Source organism: Peromyscus eremicus, chromosome 5 (assembly GCF_949786415.1).
Source record: "Peromyscus eremicus chromosome 5, PerEre_H2_v1, whole genome shotgun sequence".
Classification (NCBI taxonomy): domain Eukaryota; kingdom Metazoa; phylum Chordata; class Mammalia; order Rodentia; family Cricetidae; genus Peromyscus; species Peromyscus eremicus.
In genome coordinates this window covers 102,919,445-102,941,869 of record NC_081420.1, presented here as the reverse complement: position 1 = coordinate 102,941,869, position 22,425 = coordinate 102,919,445, and the positions used below count along the sequence as shown (strand labels likewise).

The window sequence follows — 22,425 nt, the reverse complement described above, 5'->3', positions numbered from 1 at the left end:
TGATGCTCGTGTCCACTTCCTAGCTGTAGATGCTGACTTTACCTTTATAAACAACATACAAGCTAGAGAGCTACCAGTAACTGGGCAGTCATGTATTTAAGGTAGATGTCATCATTGTTATGTACTGGATTATAAAAAGCCAGGTTACTGAGAAATTTGCTAAATCTTTCACACACAATGCTGAAATAATTCTACAGAATCAGGAAAGAAAAAATATTAATCTTGATTGGTCTACAAAATGAGTTCAAGGCCCAAGTAGGCAGCATAGCTAAACTGTGTACTTGCTTGGGTTGCATGATGCCAAGAGTTCAATACCCTATGCAGTAAAAACAAAATAAATGGGAGCGGGGATTCTCAAACCTTGACCACTCTTTTGCCTTTTTTTTTTTCTTTAAAAAATTAATTTTCGCCAGGCGGTGGTATGCACGCCTTTAATCCCAGCACTTGGGAGGCAAAGGCAGGCAGATCTCTGTGAGTTCGAGGCCAGCCTGGTCTACAGAGTGAGTTCCAGGAAAAGCTAGACAGAGAAACCTTGTCTCAAAAAAAAACAAAAACAAAAACAAAAAAATTATTTTCAGTCAAGCATGGTAGTGTAGGCCTTTAATCCCAGCACTGGGAAGAAGAGGCAGGCTGATCTCTGTGTGTTTGAGGTCAGCCTGACCTACATAGTAAGCTTTAGGACATCCTGGGATATATAGGAGACCCTGTCTCAGCCCCCCACCCCACAAAAAAGCTTTTAGAGAATGCTTTAGGGGCTGGGAAGACTGCTTTGTGGTTAAGAGCACTTGTTGCTCTAGCAGAGAACTGGGATTTGATTTCCAATGTCCACATGGTGGCTAATGATTGTAACTCCCGTTTCCTAGGGTCCAACACCTTCTTCTGGCCCACTGCATGCACACAGTGCACAAACTTTCATGTAGGCAAAATACCCATATACATAAAAAATAAATCCTAAAAAATTCTGTAGAGGAGCTTAAGTACAAAAAATATGGCAATACCTAAGTAGGGAACTAGCTATTACTAGCTGTAGAAGCCTAACTCCATGTCCATGTGCTTGAGTTAACATGTGCTTTCCAACTATGGCCAAGGTTGTTAGTGGTGAAGGGATAGTTGGTGCCATTAGAGGAAAACTATGAAAACGGGTTTCCTAAATGTTACTTTTTTACTAGTCTTGATTGGTTAATTTCAGCCATCTACCTCCACGGGACCAGAGACCACTGACTTAGCTGGCTAGCTTTCTAGATGACAGTACTAGCCTGGCAGCAACAGTATCCATATGAGGCATTCAGAGAGTTGCTGTTCCTTATACAGGGCAGATAGGCCTCACCTCTACCCAGCTGTACAGACGCTCCTGAGTGTGCCGATCATCCTTGAAGCCAGTGATGGCCAGCAAATCCACCACAAACTGCTTGGGGCTGATGTTCAGCGTCTACCAAGAGAGCCTATAGTCAGGCAGGGCCATGACCTGCTCCCAGCTCCTGCATTCTTATCCCTGCCTTTCCAGCTACTCTTCTGTCCCTGGCTTCTCTCCCTCATCCTCTTGTCTTATACTACTTATTGCAAGGGCAAGGAACTATGTGGAGAAGAGATAGGGTGCCCCAAGGCCTGTCATACATACCCACAGCCGGTAGGCCAGGGACACCACCTTGGCTGTGATAGCTTTGGGGTCCTTTTGCCTGATGGAATCCAGGATGATGTCAGTCAGGAAGTGGTGACATTTCTGTGCATAAAACATCTCTTCCCAGGACAAAGAGAAACTTAGGAAAGTCACTTCTGTAAAGGAGAAAGAGTAGATATGGTTAAAGCTGCCCACAGCTGAGGCCTTAGAGATAACCACAGAGCAGGGAGAAGTGTAGAGCTCTCGAGGGACATTCACTCCTAAGTCCTGGGTGTGCATCTTCACAAGCAAAGTACAGGGCCAGGCATGGCTCCAAAGCCTCACCTCGAGGTTGGGGGCTGGCTACGAGTGGGGTATGCTTGATGTTATCCATCTGGGTGGTGTAGATGATGCTGTCTTCAAAGAACATGCAAGAGCCATCACTGCCCACCACAGGGGGGTGAGTCACTTTGAGGATGGCCCCTGGGTTGTCTATCCCATTAACATTAGGCAGAGGCTGCTCAGGGGCAAGGTTTTCTGTGAAAACAATAAAAGGGGGTTCTTCTTAAGCTCGGGAGCCTAGGCTTGGAATGCAAGCAGAGAGGAGTCTTCTGGTGACAGATCGGTATATTCATTCACTCAGAACTTCAGAAGTCACCAGCTTTTTGGAAGTGGTACCCTGGTCTCACCACTTCATTGTCCTGGCATTGTTGCAAACCCAATCCTAAGTTTCAGAACTCTAAGAAACTTCAAGTTAAGACTAGTGTCCTCATGGGAGAACTGCCCTTTCCTAAATAGAAATGGATAGGAGTGGTTTGGGGGGTGGGCGGTGGGGAAACTGCAGCTGGGATGTAAAACAACCAAACAAACAAATAAATACATTTTTAGAAGTACCAAATGTGACCAGTAAAAGCCCCGTAGAAGACTTGGAAGCTATGAAATTACGAAGTGATCAGACCTTTCTGGGCAGATCTTTCACGTTTCTCTACTCTGGAAGAATAGGATGTGTTACCCCAAAGCTTTCCGAGCAAACTTACGATTCACAGAGTCCTCGAAGGCACCTCTAAGCAGGGCCCAGGTTACTAGAAGGGAAGGTGATAAGAGTGCCAGAGTACCATAGGAGGGAGTTCTGGAGATAGAGGGAATAATCTAACATGGCCCTTCTCAGCAAACTTCCCTGGGTTTTCTGCCCTAACTGGCCACAAACTGTCTTAAGCTCAGTCCCCATAGGCCCTCCTGGATGGGCCTTAGCATCTCACATGCCATGTGTGCTTTTCCCAGAGGTCTAGTTTCTTTTGTTCACCCACTTCAATGAAGACCCTTCCACTTGCCATAACCAACCCAGATACCAGGCCTTTTGGTACCTCTATCTTCCTGCCTTCCTCCACTGCTCAGTCTCCTTAACCCGTCTGGAATACACCCATGCTGCTGATACTTAGCCTCCTATGAACACACTCCCTCTGTCCCCAAGCAAGCTTCAGAAACATATACTCGATCATGTGCTCCCCTTTAAAAAATCCTTCAGGGGTTGTCCATCCCTAGTAAGGTCAGAACAGAGCACCACATTCTTATCTTGGCCCACAAGACCTAGCCTGATGACTCCTGTCTTCAGCATCATTTCTACAGCTTATATACTGGAAACAAGGCTTCCAGCTAGAGCAGTGCCCTGTGCTTCCACAAACACCCTAACTCTTCTCTCCCTGCTGACTCCCCAGTGACCGGCCTCTGTGTTCCCATTTCCTGGGATCTCCTTTCACAAAATGCTCATCACTTCACCTCACATGACCACTCATTCTGTATATGCTGCCTGTCATAGAGCTGCATCAATGACCTGGAAGTTCTGGTCCCTGCTCTGTCACTAACTCTCTGGTCTTAGCCAGGAAATCTGGTATCTGTTGAAAATGAGACTTGGGTCAAGGATGGGGCAAGACTCACCTCTCTCCTTGGGCCTCTGCTTGCCCCAGTCCTTTAGGGTGACAGCTCTTTTTGTGGGGAAGTATGGCTTAAAAGTTGGCTCTGGACCTTTGTCTTTCACTCCAGCTCCAGGCCCAGTCTGGGGACCAGTGTCCTTCTCTGAGGTTATGGAATGAGCTTTCCAGGCACCTGAGGTACCAGGTTGGGAAGTAGCCTCACTTCCTGCAGGGACATGCAGGGTAGCTTCCTCCAAAGAGCTGCTCCGGGAGGCTGTCAGTGGCTGGAATTCCCACTGTTTACAGTTGACCATGTCCCATTCCCTTACCAAAGATATGAGTTTTTGCATGGGGGTGACAGGAGGGTCTTTGACATCAGATTTCTGTGTGAGGTTTATAGTGGGGCACTTCTTCTTGGGAGGACTCTCAGAGTGACCTCCCCAGTGTCTGGGGTTGGCACATAAGCCAGAACAGTGTGAGTATGTGCTAGGATTGCCCCCCCTCTTAGCATTTCTGCATAGGGAGACCTGGATAGTCCGGGTGTACTGTTCAGCCTCCTCCATCTGACTGGACCTGGTCAGGTTTCCTTTGGCCTTGTTCCATGGAGTCCTGTCACTACAATCTTGGAAGTCCACAGGCATACAGGTTGTGGTCTGGAGGGGGGGGGGAAGAGGTGGGCCTGTTGTACATTATCAGAGTCTCCCCAAGACCTAGTAAGCTGGGCTTTAAGAAAAACTTGTTCATCCAGAACAATCTTATCCCCTGAGATGGATCACCATTTAAGTTGACTCAGTCTGAGAGGGAGTGGTACCAGCCTAGGCAACTTTGACATTCCAAAAGGAGAGATTATCATCCCAGGCCACAAGTGGCTAGCACACCTCTGTGCCTCCTCAAGGTTCAGAAATCAGTTCTTGGACTAGTAACACATGTGGGTCCTGCTCTTTTACTACACCAGCCCCTTAGTAGCTGGGTCTGTCCCTCGAGCCCTTAGTGGTGATGTTTGAGAATGACACCAACCAAAGACAGCTGGGACTTACTTCCTTGGCATCTCTACTGAACTCTGCCATTGGCCCTGTCCCTTCTGTCACCACATGCAGCTTCCTAATAGGAAAAGCTTCTTCATTTTCAGATTCTTTTTCCTGAGTCCATGACCTATAGAGTCCAAGAGGGGTTGGTTAATGAAAGGAAGCGTCCATCAGCCCATCAGCTAATTGGTCAGGCCTGTCCATTGGCTGGGAATTAGTAATTATAGTCAGGGGGAAAAGGGGGTCTTTAAAGGGTTTTTCACAGGACACTGGCTAATACTGAGCCCATTTCACCAACCTCCTCCCCCGGCTATGAGGAGAGGAAGTCGCACTGGCAGGTGAGGACATTTCTAAATTTTTTTTTTTTTTTGGTTTTTCAAGACAGGGTTTCTCTGTGTAGCTTTGCACCTTTCCTGAACTCACTTGGTAGCCCAGGCTGGCCTCGAACTCACAGAGATCCGCCTGCCTCTGCCTCCCGAGTGCTGGGATTAAAGGCGTGCGCCACCACCGCCCGGCAGGTGAGGACATTTCTAAGAGGAATTTGTAGAGATCCAGGTTCTAAACATGGAATCCAGAGTACAGTTTGCTTACTTGTATGCCTCACACTGTGCAAGGGCTTCTGAGAGGGCTGGAATATGATATTCCTCCACCTCCTGGCAGAAGAGAGGCCATTCCCTGCAAATGACAAAGAGATAGTAGACTGGGCAGGGGGGGAGACATGAGTCCCTAAAGAAGATGCCTTGAACAGTAATACCCATGTTGAAAAATAATAGAACCTCCTCCCAAAAGGCTATAACTGAGGGTTCTCTTTGCTGCAGAGAGAGTCAGCCTTAGTGGTTGCATAATCTGATCGCCTGGGTTTGCTTACTTAAATTCTGATGGTAAAAACAGTTTTCCAAGTCTCAGGAAGTTGAGAATGTGTCGGAACATTTGGCCATCACCATGGATGAGCAAGGTCTGTCCGTAGGTGATCCAGTATACTCTCTGAGTGTTGGATAGCAGTTCTGGATACTAGAGGAGGGGGTTAGACATCAAAATCAGTCCCAGGGTCTCAGGTTTTAGTAAGGAGCAGGTTTTGGGATTTCCATCTCCCTGTATATTGGCCATAGGAATACAAAGTGGAGAGAATCTAGGGAAGCACATTGTCTCTGCTTCAACTTCTGGTAGTTCCCCTACCTACTCCTGGGCTCTGGAAGTCAACCCTACCTCCTTCTTGGTACAGGCCCCTGAGAACCAGCCTCTTCTCTACCCACATTCCTGAAGCCTTCCAAACATGCTGCTCATCACATTTCTACCCACAGCATCAGAGCATTCTTGGCAAAGAAGCTGGGGAAAGGTTCTTATGCTAAGCAGTACTGGAAGCTGTGTGAAGACCATGTGACAAGTTCCAAAGATGTTTGGGTGGGGAAGCCAAAGTAGAAGAACAGCCAGGTCCAGCAGTACCTTCATCAGGGTCTGCAGGGTGGTTGCATACCAATGGCTTCCAACATAAAGCTTGATGATCTGTTGGGGTGAATATATAGTGATCCCTGCTGTCCACTCCTCATCTATGGAAAGCAATAAGAGAGAACACATCATATGACCAAAAGGAAAACTAGTAGGGCACTTTGGTCAATAGTGTTTGCATGCTAAGGCTCCATACTCTCAAAACTCATATTGTCTTGCCCATCTGAGAAACAAAAACCCTGGACACAAACCTTCTCTGATGCTCACATGCTTCCAGGAGAGTGAGACTGACTTGGAATGACAGCTCTGAGAGTCTGCTGCTGTCTTGGGTGAGGAGGGACGCCCTCTGGCATTCTAATTCCAAAGGCCCTGTTCCTTCTTCCCTTGACTCATCTTCCTTCAGCAAGCTAGGATGCTGCTCCTGTCCATCTACACTGCCAGCTCCCTCTGGTTTGTGATAGTAATGTCCTAGGGGTGCAGCTTTTCACGTGCCCACTCAGGATGGAGCTAGGAGCCCCTCTTTTTGTACAGAATTAGACTGTAAACTCCAGAAGATAAGAACTTAACCCAAGTTACTGACTTTTATGTTATTCCTGTCCTGGTATATGATAGTGCTCAATAAATGTTGAGTATTTTTGTTTTGTTTTGTTTGTTTTTGTTTTAATGTTGAGTGTTGATGAGTGATAGTAATATAGCTTAAAACAACAACAATAACAACAAAAAAAAAACTTTTTAAAAAGCCGGGTGGTGGGTGGCTAATGCCTTTAATCCCAGTACTTGGGAGGCAGAGGCAGGTGGATCTCTGTGAGTTCAAGGCCGGCCTGGTCTACAGAGCGAGTTCCAGGACAGCCAAAGCTACACAAAGAAACCCTATCTCAAAAAAACCAAAGATATTTATATATCTTTAATTTTACATAAAAACTTGTTAATAAGAGTTTATTAACTAGCTGGGCATAGTGGCACACACTAATTCTAACACTTGGGAGGTAGAGGCAGGTGGGTCTTTGTGAGTTTGAAGCTAGCCTGGTCTACACAGTAGGTTTCAGGACAGCCAGGGCTACATAGAGAGACCCTGTCTCAAAAAAAGTTTATTAACTAAAACAACATTGCATTTGGACTAACTTAGAGCCTAGCTTGACCACTGTGTAATTTTAATTTGAACAAATTCATCCTTGTGCAGAGGACAGGGATTCTAAATGGATTCATGGACAATTTCTTTCTGCCTGGCTGTGAGAAACAAATGGCACTTCATGTCAGCTCCTGGGATTAGGACAGGCATGCCCTTGGGGATCTGTGAGCCCCAGATGTAGCATCCCTGTCTAATTTTGAGATACACTGTGGAAGTGGAGGTGAGAAGAGGACACATAACATGGAAGTTCAGCCTACCTTTCCTTTCTCTTCCATTTACACTTCTTGGTTCTGGCCCTCCTCTCCTTTCCTCTCTAGTCTCTAGACCCTCCCTTGATGCTAATTTCAAACACAGAAGCTTTACTGTGAGCACAGTGAAGTAAAAATTTACTGAGCACGTCCATGGGTGGCAAAGTCCTCGGCTCCAGATGACTCTTGAGAGCCACTTTCATTGGCTCATAGGTGATGTCCCTCTTGTCCAGGAAGGCACAAAGCTCATACACCTCAGAGATGGTCTCAGTCAGGGGCAGTCGGCAAGTGCCCAGCCAGTTCCTGCCCAGAGGAAAGCCTGTTATGAAGCACTGTAGTACTATACCTTAAAGGAGTCTGGCCTGTAAACCCCCCATGTCTTGTCACGGGACTTCCAAATTTGGCACCAGAAGAATCATTTCCTTGATTTAACTTGGTGATTCTTGAAAGAGAACAAGCTTAGATATAAACTCACCCCTTCAGACATATTTCAGCAAGGTCAACCAAAATTGTTCATGTCAAGCCTTAGAGTCTGAGCTAGGCCAAAACCCAGCCACTTCCTTCCTGTCCTCTTATATAAGAATCTATGGACCTGGTCTACAGAGCGAGATCCAGGAAAGGCGCAAAGCTACACAGAGAAACCCTGTCTCGAAAAACAAACAAACACAAAACAAAAACAAAAAGAGTCTATGGAGACCTCTGGTCCATGGTGTGACTACCTACTATGGCTTTGAGAGATTACTAACATCCTTTGTACCTAGAAAGTGACTAAGGGATGAACACCAATCCTTTAGTCCAACCCTCCTTTGAAAGCACTTGTATTAGCCTTCTGTGACATTGTAAGTGGACATGGCTGGGAGAGATGGGCCTAAGAGCATCGGCCTAAAGGGTCTAAAATGACACAATTAGGTCAGGTGACCCTTTCCCCAGAGAACTGGGAAAACCCAGTCTTATCTTCAGTTTTGGTACTAAGGAATTTTGTAGCACTAACAGCGTTGTTCCTTCTTAACCTTCTATAGAAATGCAAAGTAATATATGCCCTGCACTAGTATAGGGGAATTCTGAGCTCATTTCTCAAGAGACCACATCCTTTGGGAAGCCTGCCCTGCTTTCTTTCTTAGGTGAACACCCTGGGCTCTGGAAAGCCTCCTAAGACAGGAGAGAACCTCCATTTGCAAAGATGTTTGCTCGGGGTATCCAGGACTCTGAAGATATGACTGTAGCCTGCTAACCTCAGACCTAGCATAGGAAAATGAACAATGGAAAACAGAAAAATGGAACATCCAGAGCCTTTGAATCATGGAGAACTTTGTAAACTGGTCTCAGCCTGATCCTCCGAGGTCCAAACCTGGTGGTGACGGTGGTGGAAGAGGTAAAATAGTGAGGTTTCCCAAAGACACTTTTCCCCTTTAGCTCAAGGGAAAGGTTTAAGGTTGTTTCCCAAGATAAGCACATCCCAAGATGTCCCAAGATGGGCAGAGTCCAGTCTGATGGGACAAATGGTTCCCTGAGAGAGTCTGGGACTTACTTGACATGCTGGAAGAGGACCCCATTCCCTGTGATGTACAGTCTGCTTCCATCCAGTGTGCTCTCAATGCGAAGCTGTCCCAGTGCAGAGTCTGGGTACTTGACCAGAAGACCCAATGCCATCATGTACAGTGGTTTCACAGACTCCAGACTAGCTGTACGACCCCCCTTTCCAGGGCTTGGAGGAGGACAGGAGGTCCGGGAACAGCCACCTGAGTTAAGGAGAAAGGGATGACTCCTAGATCTTTGATCATACCGGAACTGAACAATATGTCTCCTCCTGCTACCCCAATTAGGGCTTAAGTGGTGAGATGGAAGTTGTTTGTTTATATAGTCCAAATTTGGATCACTTTAACATTAGGCCAAAACTCTTGAGAGGTGACACAGTAGGAACACTGAGCCAGATGACAAGCTTCCAGAAGTTTCCAAATTATTTTTTTGGAAACAAGATCCTTATATACATCAGGCTGTCCTCAAACTTGTGATCCTCTTGCCTATCTTCCAAATGCTGGGATTACAGGTGTGCACTACCATGTTCTCAGCCTCCTGCTGGAGGATTTTCACATCTTATCTCCAGTCTTCAGAGCAGCCCTATCAGCAGTCTACAGATGAACAAACTGTATTCTCAGCCCTGCCTAACACTGTGGTTTAGGGCAAATTACCAGGAACTTCAGAGTTGCATAGGGCTGTGGTTTGAGCTGTGCCCCCTTCCAAGGGCTATGAAAGACCCTTGGTTATGATGCTTTATAGACAATCAATGCCTCACATATTTGAGGAAAACCTGTCTATAAATATACTGCCATCTTTTCATTGCATATGAGGAGTGGGACCTGTGACACTTCCCATATCACAACACCCATGCTTTCTGAGAACCAGAAGCTGTTGGGAAGGAACTGAACTGACATTCCTCTTAGGAAACTAGAAGGTCCTGGAACAGGTTCCTGAGACTTGCTGTAGGATGCCACTCCTTCCATATAGGAAGGACATTTCATTAGCCTGGGAAATGGCTGAGCCTCATTCCATGGGACAACAATACAACCAGGCCAAACCTCACATGTGTAAGATAGTTCTTTACTTTTGTCGTTGTTTTGGTAGCTCTCTTATTTGAAAAGGCTCTACACATTCTCAAAAGGCCAGCTGCCCCTCCTCACCCCTTTGCATCTGTGTCTCCCCCCACCCATGCAGCTAGCTTCCTGAAGCACACATGGTAATTTCCATGGATGTGCAGTAGCTGGTGAATGAGCTGATGAAAGGCAAATTAAACTGTGAAGAGGAACAGCTGGAGTGAGGCAAAGCCAGAAGCACAAAGGTCTGACCTGGACAAGGGTCAGGAAATGTTAGGAACAAGCAGAGAAGTCAAAGAATGTGAAATGAGGTGCAGAGGGGGAAGGGAAATTGGGTACAGGGTAACTGAAGAACTGGTAGCCACTCCCCCAACTACATGACTGCACATGCGCTGTCCAGTAGCCAGGCAAGATGCTTAGTCATCCTAGGTCCTATGTAATCTGCGCACTGTGTAATCAAGCAGTCTGTGTGCAGCATGATCATGTAATCAATGCGCATGCGTGGCATAGCTACATAAGCCCATATGCAACGGGGGGGGGGGGGGGGGGCGGGGGGAACCTATAAAAGCAGGTTCCACCTATCCCCCCCCCTTCCTGCATGGTCATTCCATAGGCCTATGCACACCCCTTCTGTTCCCTTCCCTTAATAAACTCTTATAGTGGGTTTTGTTGTATCTCGTGGCTTTTCTCGCACGGTAAACAGCACCACTTAATGAATAACATTGTGCTGCTTAATAATAACAGAAAATATGCCCAATTACTTCTTCTTTAGCTGTTCCTGGAGGAGGAAAGAGGGGAGTTGCAGGTGGAAGCTCAGGATTTCCACAGAGGAATAGACAGCACCAGGAAGCTTGTCCTCAGGCCCATTCTCAGGACATTGCAGCCTGGCTGCCCACCCAGACTAGGCTCCTTCTGCTCCAGGCTAAGCAGGCCTCCCTTTGGCCCTGGCCTTGGATGCAATGCTGAATAGAGAGGGCATGTGGGGCTTTAAGCCAAATTTCCTTTTCTTAGATCCTAAGTCAGTCATAATGCCTGTTTCTCACTACCACCCAAGTCCAAAGTAACCAAGGGGAGATGCTTGCTCTTGGCTTCTGTAGCTCAAGCCTGGGCTGTTCTAGAATATCAAGGCAAAGTCAAAGTTCCCGGGCAACATACCCATATTCATCCGGTACAGCCGTACAGCTTCTGTAAGCTCGGGGATTTCCAGAATTTCTACTTCTGCTTCTAACACATCTATGTTGGAGAAGTTATCTGGTAGTAAAATCTTGTGTGAGCGGAGAAAATTCACTTGAAAAGCAAAGAGAAACAGCATGAGTTAACAAAGCATATTCATGACTAATCTCTCCATGTCCTGGCAGATTTTCAGTGCTTTCTTCTTATGTTAGGCTCTCCTTGTTTGGAAACAATTGCTAAACATACCTGATTAGGTTTGCTGAGGCGGTGGTTTTCAAAGACCTCAGATTACTTTGTTTTCCTGTGTCTGAGTCCATGGGTGTGACCACCCCTGGCCTGGCCTGGCCTGGCCTTCCCAGGCCTTCTTTGTAAACACAAAGGCCCTGAGACTTACCCTGAGAGTCTTGACCCAAAAGCAGGTCATTCCAAAAGAGGGAGTTGTCTTGTTAGAGAGGAGAGGCCTGGCCGAGCCTGGGCTTCCAGGTGGTGCTTGAGTTTGTCCCTGCTGGATTATAGTACAGGAGGCAGGGAACCAACACTAAGTTCCTCTGTGAATCAACTCACAGTACAAACAACTTCCTAGGTGACTTTGAATCTGGGTAGCTGGGGCCTCAAGCATTTGGGCCCCTGACATAACTTGGTATTTATTGTCCTGTCCATTCAGGTGCTTGTTTATTGCTCTAGTTATCTAGATAGCGGAGAGGCTATTCAGCTCACAGGCCAGCAAAGCTAGTCATGGGGCAGTGTGGGAAGGAAGGCTCCCTTTGGGCAGGATGAGAGATCTAATCCCTCCTTAGCTCAAGTGGCCTGTTCTGTATGATTCTGGAGAAACTGTCATCATTCACCCCCTTCCTCCGCACTCCAAGTGTAATGGAAGGGAGGGTAGATAGGATCTTTGAAACAACCCTATTTCCTTGCTATATGGTGAGAGCAGCTGAGGCCTAGAGCCTAGCTAGAGACATAAGCAAAGTATGAGAAGCAACCGGAGTTCAGCTCAGTCCTCTGTCCTTACCATCAGCTCCTGTGGTCCTTAACACTACTTTAGGGAGTTTCAGTGTCCCTTTATAGCTAGGCCACCACAAAAGAAATAGGAGCTAAAATAGCTCTGAGCTGGACTGGGCATGGTGGCACAGGCCTTTAATCCCAGCACTCAGGAGGCAGAGGCAGGTGGATCTCTGTGAGTTTGAGGCCAGCCTGGGCTACATAGTGAGTTCCAGGACAATCTAGTAACCTAGAGACAGAGCCTGTTTCAAAAACAAAACAAAACAAAAAAAGCTCTGAGCTAAGGGAGAGCCTAATGAAGGACTCTGCTTGCCTCTTGGAAGATTATCATGTTTCTACAACCTCTGCTCAGAGAACATCCTCAGGCCATAGCAACAAACGGACCGTGATAGGTGTGTGTGGGTGTGGAGAGGGAGGTGGCCACCCTAGACAGAGCAATCACCAATGAAGCGGAACTCGCTGCACTCGCTCTCGATCAGGGCCACAGTTTCAGCCAGCCACAACAGGTTGTCTTCCGTTACTAGGCTTGGATACTTGGCTACCAAGTCGAGGGGCAAGAAACAGTAGTGCACTTCCTCTTCTGTGTCTAACAGTGGGGTGTCCATGAGTCCCAAAGGTGCCTTATCATGAAGACCTGGAAGAGAATGAACAGAAGGTGTCACCACCTCCCTGAGGCCAATGCTCCCATTGACCCCGGAGGTCCCAGAGGAAGTTGGGGACCACCTAGGGGACAGTCTCTGCCATATGCTTCTTTCCCCCTTTTCTCTTTCCAGATGTGTATTTAAGGTCAAGAAGTTCTGGTAAACTAGGCATGAAAAATCTGTTTTTGTATTGTTTTATTTTTTTTCTACAGACAGTAAACAGATATTGAATGATATGATATTTTGGGTTATGTACTCAAAGTCACTAAATTCAGTTATCCATGTCTCTTCTTTAAGATTTATTTTTAAGCTGGGCGGTGGTGGCACACGCCTTTAGTCCTAGCACTTGGGAGGCAGAGGCAGGCAGATCTCTGAGTTCGAGGCAGCCTGGTCTACAGAGTGAGTTACAGGACAGCCAAGGCTACGCAGAGAAATCCTGTCTTAAAAAAACGAAACAAGGGCTGGAGAGATGGCTCAGAGGTTAAGAACACTGACTGCTCTTCCAGAGGTCCTGAGTTCTATTCCCAGCACCCACATGGTGGCTTACAACCATCTGTAATGAGATCTGGCACCCTCTCCTGTATACATAATAAATAAATAAAAAAAGAAAACAAAAAAACAAAATAAAACCAAAAAAAGAAAAGATTTATTTTTATCTATATGTATGAGTATTTTGCCTATATGTATATATGTATACCATATAAAGGCTGGACAAGGGCATCAGATTCTCTGGAATTGGAGTTAAGACAGTTATGAGCTGCCCTGTTGGTGCTGGGTCCTCATCAAAAGCAGCAAGTGCTCTTAACTGCTGAGTCATCTTTCTAGCCCCTCCATGGTCTTTCTAATTGATCAAACCAACTTCTGTGAACTATAGATTAAATAAGTGCGTTTGACTTCTCTGGAAGCCCAAAGCCCATTAATAATCATGGATTCCCGATGTCCCACCATAGGCCAGCGTACATTGCAAGGGACTTAGAAGCCTATAATCACTTGGGCATCTTTGCATGGTGGCTGGAGGTAATTTGAAATGATGACAGAGCCTTACTTTTTAGGAGAGATTGGAAAACATCATAATAACCTAAATGAAGCCGAGATGCATCAGAATGGAACAGAGCAGGGTGCTGAGTTCCAGTAGGCAAGCAGCCATGCAGAGGACAGGTGAGCAGTACCAGGTCAAAAGAGATGACGGAGAAATAGAGACTTCATCCAGAACTAGCTCACATGGAGGTTAACTTCTGTTGGGGTGGGAAAGAAGGAGCTGGTGACTCACAGGGTGGGCCTACCCATGATTATACCTGTGAAGGCTGGGCTTTTGATTGGAAACTCGGAAGGCTTGCTGATGCACTTCCATGTCCGCCAGTAGTTCAGAGATGCTCTCTCAGCAACCGGGATGTCCGCAGGCCGCACGCGGAGGTGGTGCTTCCCCTCCTTCAGATTGTCTAGGGTCTGCCACATAAAGAAGAGTGCTGCCTTGACCATCGAAACCTCGTAAGCAACTTTCCTTTACACTGAGTACTCAGAAAAATGCTATCTGATTTGCTTGGGACAGTATTTTAAAATAAACTGAATCACAAAATGTAAAAATGTGAAGTTGTAAGATGGCATGGTAATAATTCAAAATCCCAATGATTATTTTTCTTCTGAGTTTGAAGCAATTTTTTTCTTCCAATTTTATGTCAAATAACAGGATTTTTTTCTTGAAAAATCTATGGAGATCCTCCCCCACTTTTTCTATTTTTTTTTCAAGACAAGCTTTCTCTATGTAACAGTACTGGTTCTCCTGGAACTGGCTTTGTTGACCAGGCTGGCCTCAAACTCACAGAGAACCACTTGCTTCTGCTTCTGCCTCCCAAGTGCTGGAATTAAAGGTGTGTGCCATCACCACCTGGCTTTGCCTTTTATTTTTTTGAGACAAAGCCTCATGCAACACAGGCTGACCTCAAACTCACTGTATAGCCAAGGGTGGCCTTGCATTCCTGGCCTGCTGCCTTCATCGCCTAAGCATTGAGATTACAGGTGTTTCCCGTCATGCCCAGTTACAGAGTAATTCTCTTTAGTCATTTGAAACTGGATATCTTCTAGTATTGTCCTAATAGTTCAAAAACCCTGATCTTTTATGATTGTTGTAATTTGCTCATTATGTATATTCATCCTCATTCTGGAAAGTAGTCTAACAGTGAGATTAACATATAATAAAATTCTGGAACAGGGTTATATTTTCAAATCACTATCACATACATTTGCTGGTTTAACTTGAGAGATAGATGTGGTGAGTGTTTTACTGATGAGACAGTTGAGTTCAAAGGCTGTGTAACTTGCATAAATGGTCTCCTAAATTCAGAGAGAATCTAGGTTTGAATGTGCCAGTGACCACCAACCACCAGTGGAGCACCCCACCTAAGTAGGGCCGAATCCCAGGGCAGAGTGGGTTAGGGATCTTCATTCCACTCTTACCCAAGGACTCATTCTCCTTCTCAGTCCTTCAGGGAACAGATTATCATGGTATTAAACCAAAATGTTCTGACCTCACTCTGGAAGATAGTATTTTCCTAATAAACTGTTGGACACAACAGGACAAGTGATCCTTTATAGGCGCCATACATATGATCATCTTTCTCCTCTAAGAACCTTGTAACAGACAGAAAGCCTCCGATTCAATAATAACAAAAGAACCTACCTCTAATTGCTAGCTACCCAGGTGGGAAGACCTTGTGAGATTGCTCTTGGGATCTCAAGAATTAAGAAGAGCCCTCTGGTGGCTGTATGTAGGAACTGGCCCTCTCATAACTGCTTAAGGTCTCAAAATGAAGCAGGCTAGCCAGAGTGGAAAAATCAGCCCCGTTTTGGGTGGCTATGGGACCTGAGGGAGGATTGAGCAATGACAGGGTTGTGGGGAGTATTTTCCTGGAATACCAAGTAATGAGGAAGACTGCACATGTGGAATTTCGGGAAGGGAGTCTTGAGAAATACTCACTGTGCTTTGCTAGGTTCCTTTCTGGTTAGATTTGGAGTTTTTGGCTTGGGGAAAAGAAAGACATAGAAGGACTGAGGATATGGTTCACTAACAGGCTTGCTGCCCATGCATCCAAACCTCCCTAGAGGCCATGTTAAAGGTATGACAGCACGTTATCTGGAATCCTAGTACTGGGAAGGTAGAGACAGGCAGATAGATCCCTGGAACCTTCTACCCTTCCAATCCAACTAGATATTGAGCTCCAAGTTCAGTGAGAGACTCAGACTCAAAAAACAAGGTGATTAACAATTGAGGATGACAACTAGACAACCTCCACTAGCGACCCACACACATGCACACATGCCAACTCATACAAACACATGAACATACACATGCATGTGGAAGCCAACAGTTTGTATATTATGAGGCAAGATTAAGCATCTGTTACAAATCGTCTGGATCCTCAGGAACCCTGCTACTATTTTCACATCATTAAAATAGGACCCAGCTTTCTGTTCTCTCTCGGTTTAGGTATGCACACAGCATTCGCCTCTGTGTCAAGGTGTCAGCTCTCTGGAGGAGGGAAACGATCAGAGAAAAGTTTCTGTAAGAGCAAATATTTTTTCTTTGGGCAAAGAAAATGTATGATGAGATGCCAGGATGGTGACTGAGTAGTCAGAACGGAGTATGCATTGCAAATGGGAAAACACTGAATCAAGATGAAGGATGACAGCTTGACAGTATTTTTGCTGAGAAGTGGGACAAAGGAAGGAAATGGTAACTGTGTCCAGGAAGGACAGGACAGGACAAGGTGGATAGAGGTATATATTCGCCCACTCACCTCTGCCTTGGACGTGACATTGAGGTTGAAGGAGAAAAGGCGATGGATTGAGAGCAATAAACAAGAACCACAGAGCAGAGAACCATGCAAGCTACCTGATGAGTTTTGATGGTTCTTCTGGTTAATAAAAATCCTTGAAAGATGTGCTGGCTGTTTGTTTTGTTTTGTTTGTTTTTACATCCCAACTGCAGTTACCCCTTCCTCCTCTCCTCCCAGTCCCTCCCCCCTCACCTTCCCTCTGCTCTCTGCCTACCCCCATCCCCTCCATCCACTCTGCTTCTCTCCAGAAAAAGGCAGGCATCCTATGGATATCAACCAAACATGGTATATCAAGTTGCAGTAAGACTAGGCACCTCCCTCATATTAAGGATGGATGAGGCAACCCAGTATGAGGAAAAGGGTCCCAGAAGCAGGCAAAAGAGTCAGAGACAGTCCCTGGTCCTGTTAGGAGTTCCACATGAAGACCAAGCTACCCAACTGTAACATATATGCAGAGGGCCTCGGTCAGTCCCATACAGACTCCCTGTTTGTTGGTTCAGTCTCTGTGGGCCCCTATGAGCCTAGGTTAGTTGATTCTATGGGTTTTCTTGTGGTGTCCTAGGAGCTAGAGGGGTGTTGGCTGGTTTTATACATGCTAGAGTCATTTGGGAAGAAGGAACCTCAATTGAGAAAATGCCCCCACCAGATTGGTTCTATGGGCAAGCTTGTGGGGCATTTTCTTGGTTGATGATTGACATTGGAGGGCCCAGCTCACTGTGGGAGGTACCAACCCTGGGTAGGTGTTCCTGAGCTGTATAAGAAAGCAAACTGAAAGTTGTGGTGGCACACACCTTTAATCCCAGAACTTGAGAGGCAGGCATATCTCTGAGTTCAAGATCAGCCTGGTCTACAGAGCAGTTCTGGACAGCCAGAACTATACAGAGAAACTCTATCTTGAAAAACAAATGAAAGCAAGCAAGCAAGCAAGCAAGAAAAAAAAGAAAGAAAAGGAAGAAAGAAAGAAAGAAAGAAAGAAAGAAAGAAAGAAAGAAAGAAAGAAAGAAAAGAAGAGAAGAAAGAAAAGCAAACAGAAAGCTGGGAGGAGCAAGTCAGTCAGCAGCACTCCTCCACGGCTTCTGCTCCTATTCCTGCCTCAAATTATCGCCCTTACTTCCCTGAGTGATTGTGTGCACCTGAGAGTGTAAGATGAAATAAACCCTTTCCTTGCTAAGATGTTTATGGTCATGATGTTTTATCTTAGCAATAGAAATCTTAACTAAGACAAAGATTTAAATTAGGGACTGTTATTTGAATGTTATTCATTGTCTCTCCACTCAGATAGATAGATAGCAAGCCCTAGATTCCATCTCCTGCCTCTCCATTTTCTCTCCTTACCCATCCCTAAACTTTCTCCATACAGTAACCTTTAAAATGTACCAAATAATTCAAATCATTCCCATTAAAAGGTCAGTGTTTGTTATTGCCTGTGGGATCAGTACAAACTTTCCTTAGCATTGCACATAAGGCCCTACACCATCAATGGGGCAACACGAGGGCCTTGAACTAGAACACAGGCTTGAATTCTGACTCTGTCCTTTAAATCTGTCATTTTAATTCTAGGCACATTTACTCCAAATCCTTCTACTCATCTCTGCCCACAAAGCAGGCTTTATTACTCTGTGTGTGTGTGTGTGTGTGTGTGTGTGTGTGTGTCCGTGGGTATGTGCTCATGGGTGAAGATGTCTATGGAGGCCAATGGCCTGGGATCCACCAGAGGCTGGATTTATAGGTGGTTGTGAGCTGCCTGACATGGGTACTGTGAAGTAAACTTAGGCCCTTTGCAGGAGCAGTACTTGCTCTTAATTGCCGAGCATCATTCAGCCCCAAGCCCCCTCTCTTAAAAAATGTTGACACAAGGTCTCACTAAGTTTCCTAAGCTATGAACTCCATAGCCCAGGTGGGCCTTGAACTTGTAATTCTCTTCCCTCAGCCTCCCAAGGAACTGGGATTATTGGTTTGTGCCACCAGGCCTGGTTATTACTACACTTTTTTTCTCCACATGGGAAACAGGGCCAAGGAAGCCATAAGGGATTCAGTCTTCCAAGAAAGTTAAGATGCTGGGAATGGAGTCTAGGACTTGAGAGTCTGGCTTTTTTTTTTTTAATTAAAAATTCTTTCTAGGCAGTGGTGGCAAACACCTTTAATCCCTGTACTTGGGAGACAGAGGCAGGTGGATCTCCAAGTTCAAGGCCAGCCTGATCTACAGAGTGAGTTCCAGTATAGCCATGACTGTTACACAGAGAAACCCTGTCTCGAAAAACAAACAAACAAAAATATGGTGATATTTTATTTGTATTAAAATGTTATTTGTATGTTAATAAATAAAGTTGCCCGGGGGTCAGAGCTATTAGCAAGCCATAGGAAAGCAGGGCAGTGGTGGTGTATACTTGTAATCCCAGCACTTGGTATGCAGAGCTGGGTAAGTCTCTGTGTGTTCAGGGATACAGCCATTATTGGACACACATGCCTTTAATCTCAATACCAAGCAAGGAAAACCTGGAGGCCTATATAGACAGGCCGTGACGAGGCGGTCATGTGGTTGGGTTTACAACCAATGAGAAGGCAGAACAGGAACACTATATAAAGACATTAACACAGGGGTAGTGAGTTCGGAGAGGTAGGACCACTGCAGGAGGAAGGGTAAGGTTTTAGCTCTTAGCTCTGACCTCTTGGCTTTCTTCTTTGCATTGGTTCTGTGTCTCTTATTTAATAAGAAGGTTGGTTGCATCTACACAAAAATGTCAGTCATAGTGGCATAGGCTAATAATCCTAACACTGTGTGTGTGCAGGTAGGAGGCTCACTGGGACTCACCAGTCAGCCAGTCAACCTGATTGGTGAGCTCCAGACTAATGAGAGACCCTGTCTCAAAGGAAGTAGATGATATTCCTGAAGATGATACTTTGATACACACACACACACACACACACACACACACACACACACACACACACACGTGTACAGTTGCAAGCATTAAAAAGTGCTGAGGCAGAACCAAAGAACATGGTGTGCTTTGGGAGTTTTATGAATTTAGTGTCATTGATGTTGGGTTGAAAACAGAACATTGGAACATGAAGCTGGAAAGGTAGTGTGGGATGTGACCACCAAGGAGAAGGCAATTAGCATAATTTTGGCTATAATCCTCACAATACTTTCCAGATTTCATTGTCTTTACTTTGCATGTGAGAAACCTGAAATTTGGAGATGTTGTGTAATAGCAAAGAGAACAGACCTGAATTCAGCTCAGAAGCCTGTAGAGAGAAATGTGCAGAGAACAGTGGTTAAGAGGTTGGACTCTGGGCTGGGGAGATGGCACAGTAGTTAAGAGAACTGGTTGTTCTAAAGACATAGGTTTGAGTCCCAGTATCCAATGTTGCCCTCAGGCCTCTGTGGTAACCAGGTATGTACTTGATATACAGGAATACACATAAAAGATCTGTTTGTTTGTTTGTGCTGGGGATTAAAGGCATGCACCACCACCGCCTGGCCCATGTCTGACATTTTGATGTGGGTTCTGGGGATCAAACTTAGAGACTGACCAAGCTAGTTCATCTGTCCTCCCACCCTACCTCAACTTTATGTATGTTATTCCCTCTGCCCAGAAAACTCCTCTTCCCATTTCTCAAGCTACAGAACCTGGTGCCTCCTCCAGCCAGAGCCAGCCATTCTCACCACCCGCCCCCCGTTACCACAAACACATACACACTTCTCTACACAAGCTTTTGGGTTGGATCCAGGCCAGTTCTTTCCTCTGTCGTCAGGTGCCTGGCAGAGGGCTGGGTTCATGTATGCACCTAATAGAGAGGAAGTTCGTGGAATTAAGTTATATGAAAGACTGCATGAAACTGGAGCTCGCAGGCTGAGTCTTCTGGAAAGAAAGGCAAAGAAAGGCAGAAGGTCTGACAGAGAGGTGGACTGCACTCACACAACTGATGAAGATCCTGGATGTCCAAGACTTTAGGCAAAGCTAGCACACACAGTTCACAGTTCAGAGGGCAGTGAAGATAATGACTCCAACTGGGGACCTGAGAGACAGAAGACTTGAGAGAAGGACCACAGTGAGAAGGGACAGAAAGGGAATGGTGGGAAGAAAGGGCTCAGTTTGAGTTTGATTGGTAGTGGACAGAAAGGCAAAGAACACAATAGAGAAAAGAGGGTGGGTGAGCTAGGGAAGTCCTGGAGAAAGACAAAGGAGCATCTAAACCCATTCTAAGGTACTGCTTAGTAGTCACAAGAGCTGGAACTTGCCACCTGTAGATTCAAACCCCAAATTCTATCTTAGTGGCTAAAACAGATGAGCCCTTGAGCAAATCTAAACTGGCCACGGGAAAAGGGGCCCCTGGGGAGGAAGGGAATTCCTGTCCAGGACAACAACCTGCTTAAGGCCGGCCTAGCATTCTTTGGAAGCATTGTTTGGTATGGGGTATATACTGTAGTAGGTCAATCCAACTAGCTTGAGAGGAAGTAAGTATTCTAGTGGAGGAGAGGATGAGCCATTTTATAGAAATGAAACCTCTATGTCCTGATGTTTTATTAAACTGTGAGCAGCCCCATTTTCTCCAAGAAAGGGAATATTTGACAAATCTTTAAAAGGAGAAGAATTCAGGCAACTAAATCTACAAAGATTGCAATTTCAGCCAGTGAGGACGTGCTATGTGTTAATCGAAGGGGTCAAGCTAAGCAAGTAGGCCCAGGAGCTTCAACGAGGTTGTTTCCTGAACTCTCTCAGTGAGTCCTTGCTCTGGTATCTAGAAATGTAAGACCTTTGCTCACAGGAAGACATTAGGATGCTTTAAGAAACCACAGAAACATTCCCCAACTCCCTTACCTACTTACTTATTTATGCTCTGTCAGCTCTTCTCTAAGAGTATAACTTCCCTGAGACCCCAAGGACTTGGCTTGTATTATTCTCTGCTAGAAATGGGACACCAGTGCATTTTCTGTTGAAAGAATGCATGAATAAAAAACACTCCAGGGAGCCTAGCTTCCAGGGAGCTTTTGGCTTTACTGATTCAAGTTGTCACAGAGCATATGGCTGGTTTTCTGTAGGCTGACTTCAGGTCTACCTTCATCTACCTGAATATTACTTTTTGGAATTTTACTCTTCATATGTTATGACATGGGAAGTTACTGGAGGGAGGTCTCTTATTTCACCCAAGTCTTGCTATATAGCCCAGGCTGTTCTTGAACTTGCTGCAGTCCTCCAGCCTCAGCCTCCCAAGTTCTGGAATTATGGAAATGCTCCACTATGCCCAGCCAAGGGAGGATTTTTTTATGGAAATACATGAATCCAGAAGGCTAATTGCTTTGGGCCTAGATAATAGTGAAAAACAAATCAGAAGCAATGTAAAACTGATGGTGCAGGGGCGTGTACGTTGCTAAAAGATGGCTGACAAATGTACCCTGCTGGCAAAGCTTTTGGACTTAACAGGATTTTCAAAACAGTAATGGAGATGCCTTATGTTCTTATGGGCTCCTGTGAGGAACATAATGGTAGAAGAGCTTAGGGAACCGGCAAATCCCTGATGGCTGTGTGAAGACGAAGAGTGCCTGCGCTGTCCTGATGCTGTTAGGCCAAAAGGATATGCATCAGAAGAAGCCAAGTAAGGACACTCTCAATATTTCAAATTTGTCTCTCTACCGCTGGTTCTAGTCTCACTCCATAGAGGTGAGTCCAGTCTTCATCTCCCAGTAGGTGTTAATTAAACATCTATAGATGCCAGATACTTTGAAAAACATTGGAAATGCAAGCATGAAAAAAATATAAACCAGAGAAGGAGAAAGACATACAAAAACATGATCCCAACAGAATTAGCATTGTTATAAGAACAG

At 45.5% G+C, this 22,425-nt stretch overlaps 1 protein-coding gene across 3 annotated transcripts in view; it reads right to left on the bottom strand.

Annotated features, from left to right (window-relative positions):
• The window catches only part of Kctd19 (potassium channel tetramerization domain containing 19), a 39,248-nt gene that overhangs the window by 476 nt on the left and 16,347 nt on the right, over positions 1-22,425 (bottom strand). For 2 of the 3 annotated variants that reach the window (XM_059264152.1, XM_059264151.1), the window contains exons 3-16: positions 14,058-14,208; positions 12,564-12,755; positions 11,102-11,233; positions 8,884-9,094; positions 7,498-7,658; positions 5,976-6,079; positions 5,401-5,543; positions 5,124-5,207; positions 4,545-4,659; positions 3,533-4,160; positions 2,635-2,679; positions 1,943-2,134; positions 1,619-1,773; positions 1,328-1,429 (exon numbers count right to left, since the gene is read on the bottom strand). In XM_059264152.1, coding sequence (XP_059120135.1) covers positions 1,328-1,429; positions 1,619-1,773; positions 1,943-2,134; positions 2,635-2,679; positions 3,533-4,160; positions 4,545-4,659; positions 5,124-5,207; positions 5,401-5,543; positions 5,976-6,079; positions 7,498-7,658; positions 8,884-9,094; positions 11,102-11,233; positions 12,564-12,755; positions 14,058-14,208 — 2,415 coding nt within the window. The remainder of the gene's footprint in view (positions 1-1,327; positions 1,430-1,618; positions 1,774-1,942; positions 2,135-2,634; positions 2,680-3,532; positions 4,161-4,544; positions 4,660-5,123; positions 5,208-5,400; positions 5,544-5,975; positions 6,080-7,497; positions 7,659-8,883; positions 9,095-11,101; positions 11,234-12,563; positions 12,756-14,057; positions 14,209-22,425) is intronic. The other variant, XM_059264153.1, reaches the window with a different exon arrangement.